Genomic DNA, 20,923 nt, shown 5'->3' with positions numbered 1-20,923 from the left:
TGGAAGTAAAACATGTATGAAAACTGAAAAGGTTCATGAGCAGCTGAAATAGCTTTATTCATCAGCATCGACGACAAAGGATGAAAATACTTTATTTTAGTCACCAATGTAAGTATGTAACAGTTATTATTAACTTTTGGCCTTCTCAACACAAAATACATTGTACATGGTGAGAGTTGCTTGAAAAATCAATTTATGTGAGCACTTGGACAAATGCAAAAATCAATAATATAAGTACAAAGGTAGAAGAACTATAAAAGGTCCACAACATTTGGTAAATGTGAGAACTGAGAAGCAAGATCGGTTGAACGTAAAACTAAAACACCTTACTCAAATATTTTGGTCATCTTCAAACTTCCTTTTTGCTCTCTTCAAGCGTTTTATGCAACTTCTTAGTTTGAGTCAAAACACACTCTTGGTCAAACAAAGCTGACACAACCGCTACGCCTTTTAGATTTGGTGTATTGATCTGCATAACAGACACAGCATTTGAGATTCCAATGCCCCCTATGGCAACCACCGGTAATTGTGATGCCTCACAAACTGTTTTGAGTCCATCAAGCCCTATGGTACGATTATTAGCCTTAGTGTTGGTTGGGAAAACTCCTCCTGATCCAATGTAGTCAGCACCATCTTTCCATGCTTGATGGGCTTGTTCTGGTGTCTTACATGAGACCCCAATGATCTTGTCCGGGCCAAGAAGAGACCGAACTAGATCAACCGGCATGTCAGATTGACCAACATGGACTCCATCAGCATCACAAGCAAGGGCAATGTCTATCCTGTCGTTTATCAACAAAAAAACTCCATGGGACCGGCATATGCCAACACATGATTTTGCTTCTTCGAGAAACTCCCGTGTTTCGGCTTCTTTCTCCCTGCAAAAGCACTGAGATGTCATTTGGGCTTCCCTAAGAGAGAACAATACAAAGATTTGAAGCTCTAGTTATATAGCAAACATGATCACACCTCAGTTGTATGATTGTGGCCCCTCCCTCTATAGCCGCTTTCACAGCATCCACAATGGACCGGTTCCATTTTTTGTTCATTCTAGAATCTGTCACAGCGTATAGAAACAGGTCATCTGGATTGAATATGCTGCATCGAGAACTTTGGGGATCCTTTTTAAGACCGAAAAAGTGGTCAAAAGGTCCTTGCTTCCCAGTGCCAATGACGATATCTTTGCTGTAATCTAGAGCATTATCAACGAAACGTTTAGCCACCTGCCAACATCAGAAAGGTCCAGAACAAGTTTATTGGCCTTGTTAATACAAAAGCATGCATCTCAGCCACCATATGTACTTTTTCTAATCAATCTCCAAACATCTCTGTTGAAATTTGAACTAGTAGAATATAAAGTGTTTCCCTTACATGCAAAGAAATGTTTTGGAAAAAGAAGGATATATATATATATGTACCTTCACGGCCGAGAGCATGGAAGAGCCTTTTGCAAGCTCAGCTGCAATACATGAAGCCAAAGTGCAACCAGTCCCATGAGTGTTTCTTGTAGCTATGCGAGGAGAACGAAGTTCATGAAACTCCTTACCTAAAAAAAGGGTTCCACATTATCATAACCACAAAACTGTCTTAAAGTCTGCCAAGCTTTATCAAGAGAGACAATATAAGAATAACCATACCATCAAAGTAAACATCTACTGAATCTGATGAATCAGGAAGATCACCACCTTTGACAAGTACAAATCTGTTAAAGTAACGAAAAAGAACTGGATCAACACCACACAGTAATGCTAATGTAGTAAGCATAACCACATAACAACCAAGCCTAAAAGGATTAAACTTTGTGCCAGGGAATCAAAAGTAGAAGGATTCTTCTCAATTCGTCCACAGTAGGTTAACTTAGAGATGGCAAGAATAAGAACAGAGACTACAGAGAGGAATGAGAGTATGTGGAAACCTAGGACCCATTTCATGCAACAACTTTGCTGCAGACCGCATTTCTTCAACAGTCTCAATCTTAACACCACCAAGTAAAGCAGAAGCCTCTTTCACATTTGGGGTTATAATGTCAGCAATTGGCAGTAATCTCTCTCTGCAAAATAAGAAACCATATATCACAAAGAACATAACCAAGTCAAACACAAAAAAAAACAAATGCAAATAAGCTTTACCGAAAGATAGAGAGAACAGAAGAACCAGCCAAAACATGCCCACTTGTAGATACCATCACAGGATCAACAACCAAAGCTACCTTAACACAACAAAACTATATTAAGCATTGAAAGACACAAACTTCAGAAATCTGAAAACAGAACAAAAAGTGAAGTCTTTTTGATTATTTTTACCACGAACTGGGAATTCTGATAGATTTTGAAGAAGAACCTCAACGATTTCAGTAGAAGGAAGCATCCCAGTTTTCACCTAACAAGTTTTGATCAATCATAAGAGAGTAAGTAATCACTAGATTGCCCTGTATGAACAGAACAGAAGAAGGGAAGAGAGAGAGCTTACGACGTCGAATTCGAAGTCAGAGAGGACGGACTTGAGCTGTTCAGAGACGAATTCTGGAGGAAGAAGATGAACAGATTGAACACCTCGAGTGTTCTGAGCAGTGACGGCTGTTATGACTGAAGCGCAATAGACACCACGAGCCGCGCAGACTTTAAGGTCGGCTTGGATTCCAGCTCCGGCGCCGGAATCTGATCCCGCCACAGTTAAAACCTGCGGTACCTTCCTAACACTCTCCGTCGTCGTCATTGACGCCGTCGTGCTTCTCCAATTCGCCGGCAAACTCCTTATTCCTCCTAAGCTATACATTTCTCGTCCCTTTCTCTGTTTTCGATTATTTTATTATATTTCTCTTTTTTACCAGAAAAAAAAAAACAAAATCTTTTATTTTATTTTCATGACTAAATATTTCATTGACTTTAATGTGACATAAAATATGTAAAATGATGACTTTAATGTGACTACATATATAGAAACAAATCAACAATCCAAATTTAAATTACAACAGCATATGCAAGTTAATGTTACATAATCTTTACCCAAACTAAAGTAACAAGTATTATGATAGATTTTTATACTTGTGGTTCACGAAAAAAGAACAATAAATAAAAGAAGATAAATTTAAAAGCAAGCTTTTTTATATAATTGATTAATAAGAATTCATTCATATACATTACAAGTCTTACAAGACGTTTTCAGACTAATTTACAAATCACAAGCTATAATATTTTATTCATTCGGACACACAAGGATTATAAAAGAACCAAAGCTGTTTTTGTTTTACAAATCAGCATCATGCATCATCAAATCACAGAGCAGCTTACGTTACACGTGTAATTATTGTAGACATATATCATATGTATATACAAATGGATACTATACAAGTTACCGAGTTTGGTTGGTTGGTTCAATGTTGCTGCATGAGGTGAGTCAACCATGGACCATGAACTCTGACCGAGACACACGCTACAACACCAAGGGCTCGAGCTGTCTCTAATACCCTCTCTTTCAATCCTCCTCCTCCTACTTTCTTCATCTCTGTTTCCACCATTCTCTTCCCATTTTCTCCATTCCCACCCAACATAGCTCCTCGAGCCGCTTTGTATATACAACCTGTGACTCTTTCATACACTGTGTTGCCTTCTGCCAAACTCTTCCCCAATAATCCTCTCATCATGTTCTTCTTCTCTTCATCTTCTTCACTCATTGTTGTCTCAACAATCTCAGTTAGTCCTGCTTCTTCTTTCCCATCTAACACCTCTAACAACTTCTTTGCCATGCTTTCTGTTTCGCTTTCGCTCTTAGCAAGCATTTGACGCCAAATGAGCAAGCTGCATAGCACAGATCCTTTTTAGTTAGTTAAAGGGTACTCTGGTTTCTAAATGAGTCTTTACCATACATAACCAATCTCATACCTTGTAGTTACCACAATTATCTTCTGAATCTCGGCTTGAGTATCCCTCATGCGAGAGAGGTTGAGCTGAAAAGTTTCCGGTGTAACTTCTGGTGTTAAACCAGATATCTGACTCACCAGCTTCAACAATCCGAGCCTCACTGCCAGATCAACTCTTTCTCCCTTGCATTCTGACAGTTGACCTTCTGAACCAAAAAGCATATGAAACTCATAAGTGTATGTATAATCTAAAATTATGTACAGTGTTTGCAATGTTGGGTGACAAGCAAAACCTGCAGTGTCCGTAGCAGTTGACTTGGACGTGGTATTGACTGCAAAGCTTCCGCCCGTTTTGAGAGAAATTCCCATGGAGGATCTCTCAACCACATTCAAGGCTGAAAGCGTATTTCTGTGCTCTTCCCACTCGTCTTTGCAAGACAAAAGAGTTGATATCCACCTTCGTGTCACTGGTAGTGATTCGTAGGCTAGAGTGGGAGGTCCATAACGCTTTTCAAAAGCTTGTGTTAGGTAATCAAAGCCTGCTGGCCCTTGCAAAAAGGGTTTCATAATTGTTATGCGCCCTTTGCCTATCTCTTGCTTAAGTTCCTGTTGAATATGGAACAAAACAATGACGATACTGATAAGTCACAAGTAAAGCGAAAATATCATTATTCTTTCCTAAGTGACCGCTGATAATGAATGAAGAGAACTTGTGGATACAGACCTGAATCTGCTCAAGAATGAAGCGGATCCCCTTGACTATTGCAACAGCACGGAGGTTACCAGATTCATCTTTAACTTGACACAACCTGTGAAGTTCCTTAAGTAAATCCCGGTGAGTGCTTTCATTCTCACTGTCATTAACTGGGGCAGAGAGTTTCCTCAGAGTAGCCAATGCAAACTCAAGCATCTTTCCAAGGTAATCGATATCCAAGGTGCCGGAGTTAAGCAACTACCAAAAAACGTCGAAATAAGAACCAAAATATATATAGTAAGGACAGTCACTTAATATGGGACCAAAGAGATGAGGCAAACCTGTGAGAGAATGTCCAGATCAATAGTTTCAGGTATTTCTACTTTCCAGCTATCTGGTACCATTTGGCAAAGTTCGTCACTCACTTCTTTCATAAGGTTAGAGATGCAACTATAGTCTGGGTCCTCCAACTTCAAGGATTCCATGACATTATCCCAGAAAGCTCTCTCCATAGTCTCCTTTATCTTTTTCTGCAACACACATTTAAAAAATCAACAACAATGTGGAGTAACTAAAACTTGTCGAAATGCAAACAATGGATATGCAAAGAAAACAAACCTTGAGATTCTCCTCTTCATCCTTGACAGTGGATCCACCAGGAAACTTGAAATTCCAATCATGCAGGAACTCATTCACCATCAACTCATTCTGTTTTGAAACCTCATCCACAGTACCATTACTGACTCTTGAGGGTCCAGATGAAGGTGGAGAATCATCCTTAAATAAAGAACGACTAACACGTTTAGATCCTTCAACACCTACGCTATCTTTCCTTCTGCTGCTTGAACTAGACACAGACTGAACTGGAGATGAAGCTGGGCTTGGAGAAAAGAAATATGCGAGTTGATTAACCATAGGGCTACCATTCTCCTTTGCCTCAAAGTACTTTGTTCGTGTTTCCGACAACGCACTTTCCATACGCTCAACTCCTGCAACTCCACTCAAGTGTCGTACTTTCTCCGTTAGAAGTTCTTGATCTTGTGTTACCTACAACAAGAATTCACATTACGTAACAAACATATCAGAAAAGAGTCCCTTACTTCACTTTTTAACAATAACAAAGGTGATGGTTGAGTTACTTGAGTAAGCAAACCTGCAACTGAATTGCTTTCTTATCATGAGTGAGCATAGTCCCACCCCCTTCTGGAGTTAGCTTGCATTTTTGAATCATGGATAGCTCAAGCTGACAGGCCGCTCTTACCAAATCATCTTCCAACAACCGAGCATCCTTAACTTTCCAAATCACAAAAGAATTCAAAAAGGAGCACCATGCCTTATCAAATAAGTCCAACTGGGATCTCAAAGTCCGAAGTTCTGATTCTCCACCAGAAGCCTGAACAGGACCCTCTTTAATGACATTTATCAACAACTTAAGCTCTCTCACTAATCCTTTAGACGCGTTATTAAGAGCAGCCTCTTGATCACCTTGGCCGTTAAAAACAGCATCTGGATGGCCAAGTATCATAAAGGCAGAAAGAACAACTCTGACAGGATACCTAGACATCTTCACCGGTGTCCCGGCCACATTCCTAACAGAAGTAACCTTCTTTCCTTTTCTACTCCTCAAATTACTTGGCGTAACCTTTCTCCTTGGGGTAGCAACTCTTCTAAGAAGGTGATCAATGTTATCCAATCTGGACGGTTGAGAAGCGATGGTAACAACATTCTTAGAAGCTTCTAAGCGAACTTCAAGACGATCTAGCAACGATTTAACAGTTCTAAGAGTAACAGGCGACTCAATTAGTACTGCAAGCTGCTCAAATGGCAATGACTCGCTAATCTTCAAACCATCATAATCTTTTGCCAAGTCTAAGGTTGTCCTCTTCTGCCTGACAAAGCACCTCCAACACCTATAAAGTAATACATATACTATCAAGAAGCTATTAAAAGAAAAACATATAAAAGTAATTACGTAACGCTGTGTTACCTTGAAAGCTTTCTAGAGAGAAGATCAGCATCTTCCTGCATCATATCCCAAAAGAGACTAATGGAATCACGTTGTCTTCTTCTCTGACGAAGAAACTCGGATCTATGTCTCTTTGCCTGAATTATTATCAAATCAAACACACACACAAAAAAAAAAAAAAAAAAAAAACGTAAGATAAAGAAAACAGAATTTACAAATACAAGTTAACACACAAAGACCAAAGCTTACTCTTTGCAACTTGTCTTCAAGTTTGTCCCTCATTTTACTTCTCTCCATCTCACGCTGATTAGAAACAGAGTTGGCAACGTGACGTACTTGTTGAACACGAGCACGTGCTTTCTTCTTCTCAGCTTCAAGCAACCCAAGACGTTTCTTCTCAGCAGCTACACGTTTCTGATTGATCGAAGCACGAACACGTTCCTTGTACTTGCTCTCTCTAGCCATCCTCCTCATCATAGACTGAGACGTTCTCTCTTTAGCACAAGCCCTTTTCTGATGAGACGCCTTGAGTATCTTCATCCTGTTAGCTTCAGCCTTCTGAACACGAGACTCCACTTGTGTTCCAAGCTTCACACGTTCCCTCTCAGACCGTATCTCAACACTCGTTTTCGCCGCTTGTCTTAACTCATCTAACTTCGCTAAACGCATCTGCGCCTTCGCAAGAATCTCCAACCTAACAAAAATTCCCAAAAATCAAACTTCACATACAGAGAGAGACCTCGATCGAAAGATTCAAACTTTGAATTGAAAATAAAAATCAAACCTTTTCTGTTCAGCAGCAAGAAGCCTAGCTTCGATCCGTTGGCCAAGTTCTTCATCAGATGATCGTGAAGGGCTTCTTGGTTTGGCACGAGCCTTTCTCGAAACGTTATGATAAAATTGCTAACACACAGACATAGAACAAAAAAAAAATCAGAATTAAAAAATGTAACAAAAAAGAAGAAAAAGACTTAGTCATTTCAGGAAAGAGAGAGAAGAACCTGTCTTCGTAGATGGGCATGAAGAAGCTTGTCTTCAATATCTTGAACAGAAGATACAGTCTTCTTATTACTACTATTACTACAGTCAGACATAAGCCTCTCACGAATCCTCCGTGGAACTCTCATCATCATCATCACCGCCGGAGTATTATTATTATTATTATTATTAGTAACCTCCGGCGAAATTTCCAAAACCATCGCTTCCCCTCGATCTTTCTCCTCCATACCTTCGATCAATCAGTAAAACCTAATCTCGATCAACGAATCTTTTTGTATCCAACCGAAAATTTCAGAGATGAAAATCTCTGAAAACAAGAAAAGAAGTTGCTTTGTGTATTTTCTTTCTTTCGCTTCTTTTTAATAAACTAAAAAAAATCAGTTTTTTTTTTTTGTTTTTTTAATAAGAAAATAAGAAAAAGAAAAATAAAAGTACTGTGTTTGGTCACAAAGCGTTGCCTTGTGTGGATCGAAAGTAAACTCGACACGTCAGCGAGGAACCGAACCGTGTTTGTTTGACTAAAATGACGATAATAACCCTATTGTTGTAGCAGAATTTTCTGACGCTACCCTACCTTCTCTGATCTCTGCTGCTGATTAAAAATGATTAAAAACTTCTATAAATGTTTATTTTACCCACATTCTCGCATGATCGATATCTTTATAATGGCAAATTGTATAATTAAAGTTTTAAAAGTTATATTAATCGACAGCTTAACTAATCATCAGATTTTTAGATTATATAAACCAACGTGATGGGAAAAGTTCTCCACTCCTCTTTCGTATACGACGACAACACGGTTTATTTATCAACTTGGCTTTAAAGGCTATTCCACTTGTCACTATTGAAAGATTCGAGTTTTTGAGCTTTTGAGTAACAACCTTGGTAACCCCTATAATGCAAAAGCACGTGCTACAATCTTTATAAGAATGTAACGCTTCAATTTCTGTGACCTTCTTTGCGTAAGACTTGTCATCAAAATTCAAATGTATCAAGTTTATAAAAGTATATGGAGGATTGGTTCTAATTATATAGAAACTAATTAAGACGTATGAATTGTTTCTAGGCATCAACGATTTTTTATTTTTTTTTCTGTAATAACATATCAATGAATAAAATACGATATACGCAAATGATAAGAGGTAACTCGATATAATTCTCCGTCGGTTATACTAAAAAAAAGTCGTCTGTGAAGCTTTTTTTTGTTTTTTTTTGTTTTGGGCGTCTGACTCAACAGTAAAATAGGACGCATTAGAGCGGTGACGTGGCATTATATGATGTTTAAGATCCTCCTGCCTTAAAAAAACCCTCTTCATTAAAATCATTTTCTTGTGCTTTTTCGCAAGGGAGTACAAATCACAATCTCTCTTCTCACATTAAGTTCCTTATTTATAATACGTATCCTAAACAAAAATTGTAGCTAAAATTGCAAATGAAAAAGATCAACAAATTTCTGATTTACTCATAAGCTCATTCTCTTTGATTCATACACATGAAACATATCAATAGTAAACTTAATGTCTCTATCTATCCTTGTCATTGCATTAACAACCAAATGTTTCCAGAATCAACTACCTACCAAAAGCTACAGTTGAAGTATCCAATCTCTCGTTGTTTCCATCCTTGTCATATAGTCATTTTACCATAGACTCAACCAAATATTCCAATGTTATGCAGCCTCTTTACCATAGAGTTCCGAGGGAAGAGAGAGACACCACATTTATTTTTTAAAACCTTGAGACAGCCATCTTCATACGTTTTCATCTTCTCGTCAGCCTTGATGAGGTAAGGAGTTCTCTCCGGTGAAGACAAAGATGTTCATGTCTCAACCTATATACAAAACCACAAAACCAGAGATAAATAATTGCAAAATCTAATGTTAAAGATTCTCAACAACCAAAATCTTTTTATCATTGGTTTTTTTATAGCTAACTAGATAATGTTCCACCGTCGCGTGAGTTTGAAATTAATATAACAAAATATAATTATATACTTTCAAAAGAGTTTAGTAAATTATTAAATAAATTAATTATTTAATAGTTTATATTATATAAATTTTCTTTTAAATAAGTATCTCACAAAACTTGTACGAAACTTATTAAAAAAATTCTCTCAATTATGGTTTTATAGCTTTTATTTGAAAATTATAATATTATCTACAACACTATATGTTCGTAACTACATAATTTTCATAACGTGATAAGGACAGTAATCGTTAAGATCACAATGTGATAAATATCATAATCGTTAAGATCCTAATAAAGAATTGTATGAATATAATTATGAATGATATTTAGATATTTTCACTTTTTATTTATTTATTTATTTTTATTAAAATAAAAGTACGAAAATGTAAGGAAAAAGATTTTGGTGAATTGATTAGTGAATTGATTGACTCATAACTTAATTTCCATAAAATACTTTATAATCTAAGAAATTAAATTTACATTAGATATAGAAAATTAAAGAGATAAAAAAACTAAAAAAGTTTAAATGTACATTATTATAATAAATATTTTTGGATTAAAGGTTGTATTAGTCCATACTCCATAATGTCATATTAAAGAGGTGCCGCATCTCACTAACGGGTTTAACCCACAAAACCCAAAAAGCTTTTTGTTATCTTTTATTTATTAGAAATGATCTTACTAATTCAATTTGTATTTTATACAATCATAATCTACCGATCGTAACGCATTTATTATAGTAGTTATTTAATCATTTTCAGTTTGTATGATTGCTTTCATCCACAATCAAACAAAAATAAGTGTTTTTTTCGTGAGAATTGAAATCTCGAAGACTCGAAACTATGGTATGATTGCTAATCTCTAGGGCAGCAACGTAACTAATTACAAAAGGCCAAGTGCATTCATACGAACAATTTTGTAAATTCATGGAGGATTCCATGGTAATTTGAAAGTTTGATTTTTAATCGACGGTTGCATTATATATTATAAATGAGTAAGATACGCCATTTTAATCGATATCTCCATATACTAATAATTAATAAAAGTGAGTAGTCATAAATCGCTATCTTCAAAGGTCGACGAAGAAAAAAAAAAGTAAAAGTGGTCATATTCGATTTCTAATAGGTTATATAAGAGGGATTAAATGCTTTTAAAAGTTTTATACATGATTTGGACCTCTTATCTAATATCATTCACTCAAATTTTATGTACGAGAAGGATCACAACCAAATTTTTTTGGTGGAAGAAATTTATTTATCAACTTGGCTTTAAAGGCTATTCCACTTGTCACTATTCAAAGATTCGAGTTTTGGAGCTTTTGAACTTTGGTCACCCGTATAATGCAAAAGCACGTGGTATAATCTTTATAAGAATGTAACGCTTCAATTTCTGCGACCTTCTTTGCGTAGACTTGTCATCAAAATACAAATGTATCGAGTTTATAAAAGTATATTGACACTACAATAAAACACTACGTTTTCCTACAAATTTATTTTGGAAGGAGTTTTTTCCTTCGGAAATCCTTCTAATTATTGACAGAGAAAAACTGGTCGTAGGAAATATGAAACTAATTAAGACGTATGAATTGTTTCTAGGATATCAACGATTTTTTTTTTGTTATATATAAACTTACACTAACATATCAATAGATGAAATACGATATATTGAATATGCAAATGATTGAGAGTTAACTCGATATAATTCTCCATCGTATATACTAAAGAAGCCAAAAAGCATATTAACTCACTATATATTTTGATCGTAAAGAAAAAAATTTAGTTTCGTTAGAATGTTTGGTGCTTGAGCTATCCAGAAAGAGCATTTGCTTGTAACTGATCAAACTCCACACTACAATAAAACAGTCTTACGTACGTCCGTAGTAAACCAATCTGTCTTTTCGATTAATACGTTATACCCAATACAATAGTTGTAGCAAATAAAACGTAGTTTGGCTTTAATTGACAAAATAAAATTTTGTACAATGACATTCTGATGCTTAAATCATAATGGGATTAAGTGGAGAGTAACATGAAAAGCTACCGAATCACCAAATTGTGAGACCAGTGCCGGCCCAAGATTCATGAGTGTCCAACATTCATGAGTGTCCAAGGCAAAAATCTAATAATGTACCTTTTTCACCTATAATAAAAGTTATAGATTTTCTATATAAGGTCACAATTTGATATTTTAAAGTCTTTTATATATCCTACAAAAGAAAAATAAGTCTTTTATATGTAAATAAAAAGCTCTTATACATATCCTTAAAGAAAAAGACCTTTTGTTTAACAGATTTTTAAGTGAAAAAGACTTTAAAATTTTTAGGCCTGAATTTTTGGCTTCACTTGCTTCCCCTGTGGACTAGGCATGTGTGAGACATATGATGATAATATATTTGAGCGTATTTGAGTATTTTAGTGAGGTTTTAATCGAGTATTGATACCAGATTACTAAATTGTGAGGCAAATGAATGGTTCACTTGTCAACAATTTCATGATTACTAAATTGTGAGGCAAATACATCAGATTCCTTTAAAATACAGTGTTGAATAACATCCCCTAAGTGTAAAACTAAAATAATTATTCGGTTCAATTTGGCTAGATTTTTAGATAACCGAAATTTTGAAAAACCGAATAAATCGGACCGATTAAACCGAGAAAACCGAACGCCCAGGGTATATAAATAACTTTGATTCTAAGTTGTTTGAGGACGAAGAACAAAGAAGTAAAAAGAACAAAGATCGGAGAAAAACGATGCGACGACCTACCTTGGTCGGACAGATGAAGTTCGCCGCTCAGGTCGGCGGCGAGAACATGGAGCGAGCAGGTATGTATTTATTCTCCTCAAGCATCTGGGGTTTTAATTGGAGTTTTAAAGGTTTTCTCTCAAATTACTAATTTGGTAAAGGTGACTTGACAGAGGAATCTATTTCTGAGATTGATGTGATTGCACCTACTAAGATTCTTCAGCAAATCTTGAAGACACCTCGAAATCGTGTCTCAGTAGCAGTTCAGCGAACTGTCGTCTTAAATCCCGGGTGCGTGTTAGTACTCAAGGTGTTTTGCAATTTTTTTCAGTGAGGGAATCAGGAGTTTATATATTTAGTAATTATCTTTGCATGCCTGATGTTGCAGAGAGTGAGAGACTCATTGGGAAACGTTCATTGGGCGTTAGCTTTCAGAGCTACGCGGAGGCAAGCTTGGGCTTGTCACCTGTTAGCCAACATGTTACTTCTATACCCACCCACCCACCCTAAGTGTGGTTATGCTTTTTCATCTTTTCATTAGTTTCTCTGTTTACCTTTCTCTCTTAATTTTGACACAGGTTCCAACGTTATCCTGGCTTGAAGCTTGGCTTGATAATGTAATGGACAGTGTACCTGAGCTAGCAATTTGCAATCATCTGAACGGTGTTGTCCAAGGGTATGAGCTTCTACCAGATGGAATCTCTGGGGATGCACCTGCCGTTGACCCTAATGTTGTTCAGCAAAACGGCCTTGCTGTTCTAAGGTTTCTTCAATCCAATTGCAAAGAGGATCCTGGTGTTTACTGGGTAACGTTTTATTATTATATGCCAAACACTATTACATCTTTTGTTGGCAAAAAAAGTCGACTTGTTGATTTGGTTATGTTCTCCTCAGCTCTACAAAAGCGTTGGTGAAGAAGATTTGCTTCAACTCTTTGATCTTTCCACTATTTCGAAGAACCATTCCTCAAGCGCAAGCTCATTCCAACTAGTAAGTTGTTCTTTTACTCTTTTCTCTTTCTTTAATACTAATAAAGCTGTTTAAATCCTTATGGGTACTAACTAATTATTTTATTGTGACATCATCATACTGGATAGGTTGTTCGAGCATATGCACACGAGCGGTTCATTTTGAATAATGAAGAGGAGTTTGATTTAACTGTTGAGGCTAATAATGTGCAACGTAAAGTCAAAGTAGCAGACTTAAAGGAGGAATCACTTGTGAACTCAGCTTCAGGTACTATTGGTCCTGTATGCCAAGATCGTGCGCCTTTGACTGCAACCAGTTCAATTTCATGCACCGAGCAGCTGATCAACATGTTATTCTGGCTATAAATTCTCTCACGGGGACACGACAACTAATGTCTTCAGACCAGGAAGTTAAGTGGCTTCCAACATCTACACTAGACAGGAAATTGTGGAGTCTCGTTCTGCTTCTTGGTGAATCATATCTTTCTCTTGGGGAAGCTTACAAAGAGGATGGACAGTTGCTCCAAGCTCTGAATATCGTAGAGCTAGCTTGCTCCATTTTTGGATCAATGCCACACAAGTTTGGGGAGAGTTTGTTTGCATATGCAATGTACACGTCTTTTTCACGGCTTATACAATTCGAAAAGTTTGAGGAGTTGCTGAACCAGTCGAGCCCTTCAACAACGCAAGACTATATTAGTTTCAGGGAATTTCCATCAGTACGCATCTTTTGGGCTAAGGTATGGTTAATGGTTGGTGAGATTCATGTGAAGTTTCAAATTTCTCCTTTACCTGAGGGGTATGAAGTAACAAAGAAAGAAGAAATGTCGTTTGAGATTGTAGAGGAAGTGGAGAAGCTCAAGAACAAGTTAACGACACACAGTACAAGATGTCAGTTCTGTTTGCTAGTAAATTGCACTTGTGTGGCTCAGAAGAAGAACTGGGGCAAAGGTAGGGGTGGGATATTTAAATATCTCACCAGGTCTTGTGAGGGTGATGCAGAAATATCTCACATGTTGGCTGCATTAGACTGTTTCCAACAAACTCAAAGATCATTGAATCCAATCAACGGTAAGGAGTTGCAATCTCTTATCAAAAGAAAAGTATGCGTATGGAGTAAAATTGGTCAACAACATTTGCATCGAAAAAATTATAAAGAAGCAGAAGAGGCAACAACTAATGCTATGATGGCATTAAAGGAGACTGACGACTCTGAATTTGCTATAGTTACACTCCTCAACTGTGGTCTTTCCCGAAGAAAGCTGGCCAATGAAAAGAAAAGTTCCCTGCATCTCCAGCAAACGCGGCGGAACAAAGAAGCAGCTTTGAAGTCTACAACACTGGATTTTGTTGCCTTAATTGAGTTCTTCTTGGCAGCAGAGAAAGAACTCCTTCTTGCCATAGAGAAAGGTTTTGTTGTTCAAGAAGTGTTGAGAACTCAAGTCTACATTCAGCTTGGGTAAGCATATCGCTGTCTTGGTAATCACTTGGACCAAACAGTCACAACCGCCACTGCACCTCATGTACTAAGTAGCATCTCCCAGAGCATTGATAATTCTTCTCCTGGTCAATTATCAGCCATTGATGCTCTTATAGGGGCACTAGCTTCGTACGTATATCTTGGGGAAGCTGGTAAAGTTGAAGTCGCACGGGCTTGCTGTGAGTTAGCGAGGTGTCACAAAAATTGCTGCAAAATGTTTTTGGTAAAAAATGCCATCGAGAAAGCCAATGAGCACGCTCTTCTGGCAGATGAGAATTATCAGAGATCATTGAACATTTTTGGCCCTAAAAGTGATCCCGGCACGTTCCTTTATATCCTGTTAGAGGATTCGGATATGTCCTTCGAGTTTTAACACCAACCAAACTTTGTAAGTGCTCGATCCAGAGATTTGAAAAGTTGACCATTCATGTATTTGCATGATGCCATATTTTGAATGTTCTATTTTGTTTAGCTTCAGATGCTCGAGTCGGATTTGTCTCGGTTTCTTGAAGGATGTCACATTTCGAAAGAAGATGAGAAAGAATTAGACAAGAAGCGTCTCTCGGATTTTTGGGTCCGACTGCAAAAGATTCTGAAGAATATGGTCCTTTTATACTCAAAGACAGCAGGAGGAGCAAACAAGTTTGCAATACTAAAAAAGCTGTATTTAGCATCACTCAAGGCAACTAGCCTTAGTGACTTGCATAGCATGCATGCATCGTGGACAGCCGGATCTTAAGGACACTCCAGGTCCATTGTGTCTTCATTTGTTTCCATGTATTTATTCTTACCTTAGCGTCTTTTAGTTATTCGATATTGTGGTCAAGTTTTTACGTTGAAGTTCAAAATATCTTCTCCTACTTTGGTTTAATCTTTTCCCTTGCAATTCTCGGAATTTGTACTCTCAACTTTTCTAGGCCTAAAACAATGTCCCTCTCAGACTGTGAGTGTAGGGACTCTGGTTTCTTTTAAAATTTGGGATTTTTGCTTAGGAAGACCATAGTTTGATGAAGTGGTCAGGATTTGAACACATTGGGTGAGTTTGTGTAATTTCTAGATTAGGTACTTCACTTTGTCATAATGGATTCATTTCTCAGATCTCTCCATATTTGAGCTTTTGGGGTGATTGGATTAAAGAATACTAGAAGACATCTGAGTGTCTCTTACTAGTTTCTCCAGAATGAGCAATATTCTTGGCTATGCAACTGGATCACATATGATGATGATTGGAACAAAATCTTCACTTTCACAAAGACTGTTTCATGCAATGTGGAATGTGCCAATCTCAAGTCTGCCTTCTACATATATGTCGTTATTGCGATAACTACGATCCTATGCGTCTCATGAGGTGCCTCCACTTCATTGTCTTCTGAAGCACATGGGTAAATCAATGGAACAGACGGAGCTTTTCTTACTGAAATATTTGGAACTTTCAGATATTTTCCAGGTTGTGTTTGGATAATCTTGCTTGTTACAGCATTGACATGGATTGGTTGGTTTCCATTTATTCTGTTGGATACTGATTGGATGGCGGTGGACCGAACATAAGTACAAAAATTTCTGTTTTGCTCTCTACCCAATCTTCAATTGTTCCTTAGCAAGAAATCGACTAACACTTGACGAACCAAATCTAAGTCACGAATGCAATTAAAAAGAAAACTTGTACAAAGCTAATCCTCTCATATTAATTTCTAAAGCTTGATACCGTTTAGAGTACAAATCTTCTAAGAAGTCTGGGAAACAAAGCTCACATAGGAACACTTTTTTAAATGAGCAAGGGCATCTTGTGACCTACCCAACATTAGATCGATGTAGACCGCTGTACATTGTTCGGCAAGAGATTTAATGCACGTGTTAAGAAAAGTTTCGCCTGGTCATGATGTCCTTGTGTGGCAAGCAGCGCGACAAGGTTTGCAAAAAGTACTCCACGAGCTTCTTCTAGCTTAAGGGCAGTTTCCGTGGACAACTCCAATGTCTCGTCACAATCAGAGCTAGTGTGCATTCGCCACTGGTCAAAGTTTTCTTGTGCATATGGCAGTTTAAAATCATCCTCTCCAAGTAGATAGTCAGATAAATGTGTGACAGCTTCAGTGGGTCGATTGAGCAAGCAGAGGGCCTCCGCAGATTTGATTGGATTCTCCAACTCCAATTCTACGTATGCCAAATTGGCAAGAAGAGCCTGTTTGATCAATTGCTTTTCTCTACGGCATATATCCTTGAAAGCAGAGAGGGAGTCTGAGTTCGTGTTCGCTTCCCCATGATTAGAGGATGATTCTTCTTTGGTCTCATTCATCCCCACGAATAATGTCGATTCAAGAACTGATTTAGAATCATTCGAGAGAGACTCATTGAGCAGATATATACCATTTGAGAGGTAGACACGTGCTAGTGGTAATGAAAACTTTTCCCATTGGGTACTGCCAGCAAGTTCCTTAAATATCCAGTTTCTTCCATCATAAGGTGTCTCCACTTTCCTTTCCCGGCTACATGGAGTCTGATTTTTGATCTATCGAAAGAAGTGTTTCCCTCTTCTAAAAGACCCTTTTGTAAAGCCATTATACAACATTCAGCTAAACAGAGCCAAAGGAGGGGTTGTCTGCCGAAAACTGGGCTCGCCTTCTGGAAACATTGAGCAGCAATTAGAGGCTTCCTCCACGCCAAATGAAGTAAACCGCAGTTGTATGTGATCAACAGAGACTTATCCTCTAAGAGAGAAAACGTCTTCACTTTTCTAAGGGATGAACAGTTCCTTAGAGCTTTTGAAAACAACGCAGCGGAAGCATGATATATTTCCAAGCTGATAGTATATGCAACCAAGGTTGTTCTTGAAAATTCCTGAAGTCTCTGCTTCTTCGGAGACACCCAAAAGCTCTAAAACCTTTTTATGATTCAAATGAGCATACTGCTCAAGCTGGGATTTCAAGAGGAGAGCCATAGAGGAGATCGCGTCGGTTAAGCGTTTGTACGTTCATATTTATAGGAAATCGTTTTTCTTGATCCTCTTCTAAGCGTTTGTACGTTCATATTTATAGGAAATCGTGTCGGTTCGTCACTTAAAAGGACGGAAATACTCCTCTTTCCTTTGAATATTTATTTGGGCCTTGGGAGATCTCTTCCTGGACTGGGCCTACAGTTAGGAGGGTAATCCACCCCTAACAGTATTTCCCCCCCGCCTTCAGTTCTTAGTCACTTTTGGCGGAGAACTTTGTGCATTCTGTTTACGACGAGTTCAACTATTCTTCGATCCTCTCGTCCGAAGCTCAAACCAGACAAAGGTCAGGAAATCGAAGAGTCGTTATGCAAACAAAGATCTGGAAAATGGAAGGTCGCGAGTGGGCTCCCCCATTCTCCAAGGTAGCCGTTTAATCGCGCGTGTGGGACTTGCTGGCGCGTGAAGTTCGGAACCCCAAACGTCGCTTCACGCTTCGCGTCCGTAATGATGACTGCTTAAACCCTTCGCCTATAAATACTTGTCTTCGCTTCAACAATCTTTCACTTTCGACTCTTCTCTGCTGCAAGGTACGATTCTCCTCCTCTCTTACGCAATTATTTCCTTGTTTTTTCGATTTCCATCCTCTATGTCTTCTTCCGTATCGATCGATCCCTCTGCCGCGAGCCATCTCCGGGAAGTTACTCCTTCCAACTCCGGAGATTCGGGCAAATCCATTGTCGCAAGGCTCGACCTCGTTCCCCCGGGCAATCCTCTTCTGTTTCTACGGATTCCGACGCTGCAAAATCAGAAGAGAAATCCAATTGTCGCAAGGCTCAACGCTGCAAATCCATTTTAGCACCGTTTATTTTCTGACTATGCAGTTCCCAGTTAATCGGATCTTCCTTGCAAGGTGTCCTCCTTGGTCGACGAGCCTTCCTTCGACGAGGGGTTTTCTCTGGGCTCAGACGAGGTTCCCCCCGTGAGTTCAAATATGTTCTCTTATGTCCACAGCTCCACCCTGAAGTTGGAGGCGGCTACTAGGGCTGTTTAACTGGGGAAGTTGAGCACTCGGCCAAATATTAGGATTCCAGCTACACATCAGCGCCCTTGGGATGTTCCCCTGGTTTTTTCTGTCTCTTGGAGAAGTTTGTTACCGAGTGCGGGCTTACCTTTCCTCTCCCCGCTTTCTTGATGACGTATTTCTCCAGACACAAGGCGGCGATCTCACAATTTTCTCCGGCGACCTTCCGCAACGCAGTGGGCCTTTATATTATGGCCGATGCAGCTGGCGTCAAGCTCACATGCGACCATCTCGAGGAATTGACGACCCTCAATCCGGCAAATCGATCCAAAACTCCCGGAATTCATTATCTGGCCTCGTCGAAGAAACCTCCTCTTGTCGAAGGCGCTAAAGGCAAAACCTATAACTGGGGGCGCTCTTACTTCTTCCTGGAGGTTGTCCCGGGGGTTCTTTAGGATCCTTCTATCCCGCTGTTCTCTGGGTGGAACCCTTCACCCGTTAGCCGACCGTTTCTTCTTACAATGTTTTCTTCGTCCTACTCACTGGCCAAATTCTTATGTGTTTTTCTTTTGTTTTCCAGTTGTCATTCCTCGGTGTCTCCTACCGTGCTCCGCCTCATTGCAAGCTCAGGTAGACGTAATCAAGCTTTTCTGCCCTTACGTTTGGCCGGGTACCGAGCCCAAAAAGGATCGTCCAAGGAAACCTCGAGCCCCGTTAGAGAAGAAAACAAGTAAGGTACAATTTACTTTTCGACGATCTTTACCTAGGCATTTTATCCTCTCTTTAACTTGCTTGTCGGTTACTTCAGCTAGGACGATGGGAAAATTGAACATGATTGTTCTTGATGCATCTGCCCGTTATCGCCGAGCTCCTGATACAACTCCTTTGTCTCGTCCAGAGAACCGTTCGGACACTCGTCCAGAAACCGGGGCTACTTATGTTGGCTCGTCTTGTAGTGGCCAATCTCTTCAAGGTTGTCGCTCGGCGGAGACTCGCGATGGAAAGCAATGCGCCAAAACCAATCCTACTCCATCGACTCGCCGCGTCGGGGCCGTCGAGACGCTTTCTCCCAGAAAAAAGGTTATCGAGACTCCCAGTCGTTAGGTGGAGGCGACCAAAGGTCCTTAAAAGAGGAAAGAGGGTACAGATCAGGAGCGGCCTGATCCCTCGAAAAAGCAGAAGACGACGGATTACCGTTGGGAGTTCACTCATTCTCCTGCAGCTCGTCCCATCTCAGACGATTCCCAGTCCTGTGCCGAGCTGTTTCGTAAGATCCATTTTGGCTCTGGTCGCATATCACCTGTTGAACAACTGAAGGAGGAAAATGCGGTCACCAATGTCGCCCAAACTGTCTTTGAGGTTCGTTCATTCCCTTCCTAGTGCATTTCTCTTTCTTTCCTTAAGTTAACTTTCGTGTTCCTCGCAGCCCATCGCGCTATGAACGCCGCATTCGTGATTTGGAGGCTTCTGCCTAGAACCCCCTAGACCCTTCAGAGAGGATTGGGCGCCTCGAAGCTCAGCTTGGAGAGGCCGTTCGTTTCAACCAAAGGCTAAGTGATGAGGTGTCGAAGCTCGAGCATCACCGTCGTGGGTTAATCTCACAGAAGGATGATCTCCTCTCGAAGCTCAAAGCATCTGACTCTTCCTGCAACAAGAAACAGATATGAAGTGCGATTGTCTGCATATAAATATCAAGGTGCCTATTTTAGAAACAGTAGGACATATTGAACAAAGCACAAAAAAAAAAGATGGAAGATACATACATCGTCTAGTGGCTCCATATTTTGAAACAAAGATTCTAGAATGGATAAAGATTTTGTATACTGATGCAGGTGAAACCAGGTAACTGCCTGCAGGAGACCATTGAACATCAATACTTGACCTTGGCAAATGCGAATGGCCTAGCTGAGACTAAAAAACATGGGGATACATCAGAACATACAATGTTGAGACTCACTCTGAACTCGATTCAGAGCAAATTAGCGTTTGCTTCTTCTTCTCCATCCATCGATTGTGCTTTTCTCCTTCGATATTGTGCTTTTCTTCTTCGATGCAGAGACAAAAAAATCAGAGCGGAGAAGAAGAAGAAAAAAAACTGATATCAGTAGAAGAAAAAAATTAAAATCAGCCAGAAAAAAAAAGAACAAGGGGAGGGGGGGGGAAATCACCTTATAATGGAGAGGGAGAGACAGCAGTAGAGTGGGAAGAGAGATTGTAATTTGTAGTTTGTAGGGTTTTTTTAGGCGGGATCTTAAATCATAAAATGCCACGTCATCCTTCACACTAAGCCGGAA

The 20,923-nt window shown here is 39.1% G+C and overlaps 4 protein-coding genes and 1 pseudogene across 7 annotated transcripts; 2 read left to right on the top strand and 3 right to left on the bottom strand.

Annotated features, from left to right (window-relative positions):
• Positions 1 to 109: 109 nt before the first annotated feature.
• On the bottom strand, positions 110 to 3,138 carry LOC147928027 (thiamine biosynthetic bifunctional enzyme TH1, chloroplastic). 2 transcript variants are annotated; one of them, XM_087483796.1, is made up of 8 exons: positions 2,470 to 3,138; positions 2,304 to 2,379; positions 2,130 to 2,209; positions 1,916 to 2,050; positions 1,638 to 1,702; positions 1,419 to 1,546; positions 970 to 1,223; positions 110 to 878 (listed from the first exon to the last, which is right to left on the bottom strand). In XM_087483796.1, exons 3-8 carry the CDS (start codon positions 2,183 to 2,185, stop codon positions 350 to 352), a joined length of 1,167 nt encoding a protein of 388 aa, XP_087339922.1. In that variant the 5' UTR covers positions 2,186 to 2,209; positions 2,304 to 2,379; positions 2,470 to 3,138; the 3' UTR covers positions 110 to 349. The 2 variants fall into 2 exon arrangements, with proteins under 2 accessions (XP_087339922.1, XP_087339921.1); XM_087483795.1 differs by having other exon boundaries at positions 2,130 to 2,205; positions 2,470 to 2,996.
• Positions 3,087 to 8,171, bottom strand: LOC104741004 (uncharacterized). 2 transcript variants are annotated; one of them, XM_010461763.3, is made up of 11 exons: positions 7,521 to 8,171; positions 7,304 to 7,422; positions 6,769 to 7,213; positions 6,541 to 6,656; positions 5,707 to 6,463; positions 5,172 to 5,600; positions 4,895 to 5,083; positions 4,584 to 4,811; positions 4,153 to 4,465; positions 3,882 to 4,062; positions 3,087 to 3,797 (listed from the first exon to the last, which is right to left on the bottom strand). In XM_010461763.3, exons 1-11 carry the CDS (start codon positions 7,743 to 7,745, stop codon positions 3,374 to 3,376), a joined length of 3,426 nt encoding a protein of 1,141 aa, XP_010460065.2. In that variant the 5' UTR covers positions 7,746 to 8,171; the 3' UTR covers positions 3,087 to 3,373. The 2 variants fall into 2 exon arrangements, with proteins under 2 accessions (XP_010460065.2, XP_010460064.2); XM_010461762.3 differs by having other exon boundaries at positions 3,882 to 4,065; positions 7,521 to 8,167.
• A 4,014-nt stretch (positions 8,172 to 12,185) lies between these two features.
• On the top strand, positions 12,186 to 15,671 carry LOC104743474 (uncharacterized). 2 transcript variants are annotated; one of them, XM_087483160.1, is made up of 7 exons: positions 12,186 to 12,308; positions 12,402 to 12,519; positions 12,617 to 12,708; positions 12,807 to 13,034; positions 13,123 to 13,218; positions 13,326 to 15,064; positions 15,149 to 15,671. In XM_087483160.1, the coding sequence occupies exons 4-6, from the start codon at positions 12,849 to 12,851 to the stop codon at positions 13,560 to 13,562; spliced, it is 519 nt and encodes a 172-aa protein (XP_087339286.1). In that variant the 5' UTR covers positions 12,186 to 12,308; positions 12,402 to 12,519; positions 12,617 to 12,708; positions 12,807 to 12,848; the 3' UTR covers positions 13,563 to 15,064; positions 15,149 to 15,671. The 2 variants fall into 2 exon arrangements, with proteins under 2 accessions (XP_087339286.1, XP_087339287.1); XM_087483161.1 differs by having other exon boundaries at positions 12,617 to 13,034.
• Positions 13,589 to 15,049, top strand: LOC147928026 (uncharacterized). The gene is made up of 2 exons (XM_087485983.1): positions 13,589 to 14,606; positions 14,697 to 15,049. The coding sequence occupies exons 1-2, from the start codon at positions 13,589 to 13,591 to the stop codon at positions 15,047 to 15,049; spliced, it is 1,371 nt and encodes a 456-aa protein (XP_087342109.1).
• Positions 15,672 to 16,336: 665 nt separating the features above from the next.
• On the bottom strand, positions 16,337 to 17,638 carry LOC147928025 (uncharacterized; annotated as a pseudogene).
• Positions 17,639 to 20,923: the final 3,285 nt, after the last annotated feature.

This window comes from Camelina sativa, chromosome 14 (assembly GCF_030686135.1).
Source record: "Camelina sativa cultivar CO46 ecotype springtype chromosome 14, ASM3068613v1".
Taxonomy (NCBI): domain Eukaryota; kingdom Viridiplantae; phylum Streptophyta; class Magnoliopsida; order Brassicales; family Brassicaceae; genus Camelina; species Camelina sativa.
This window is presented reverse-complemented; position numbering and strand designations above follow the sequence as displayed.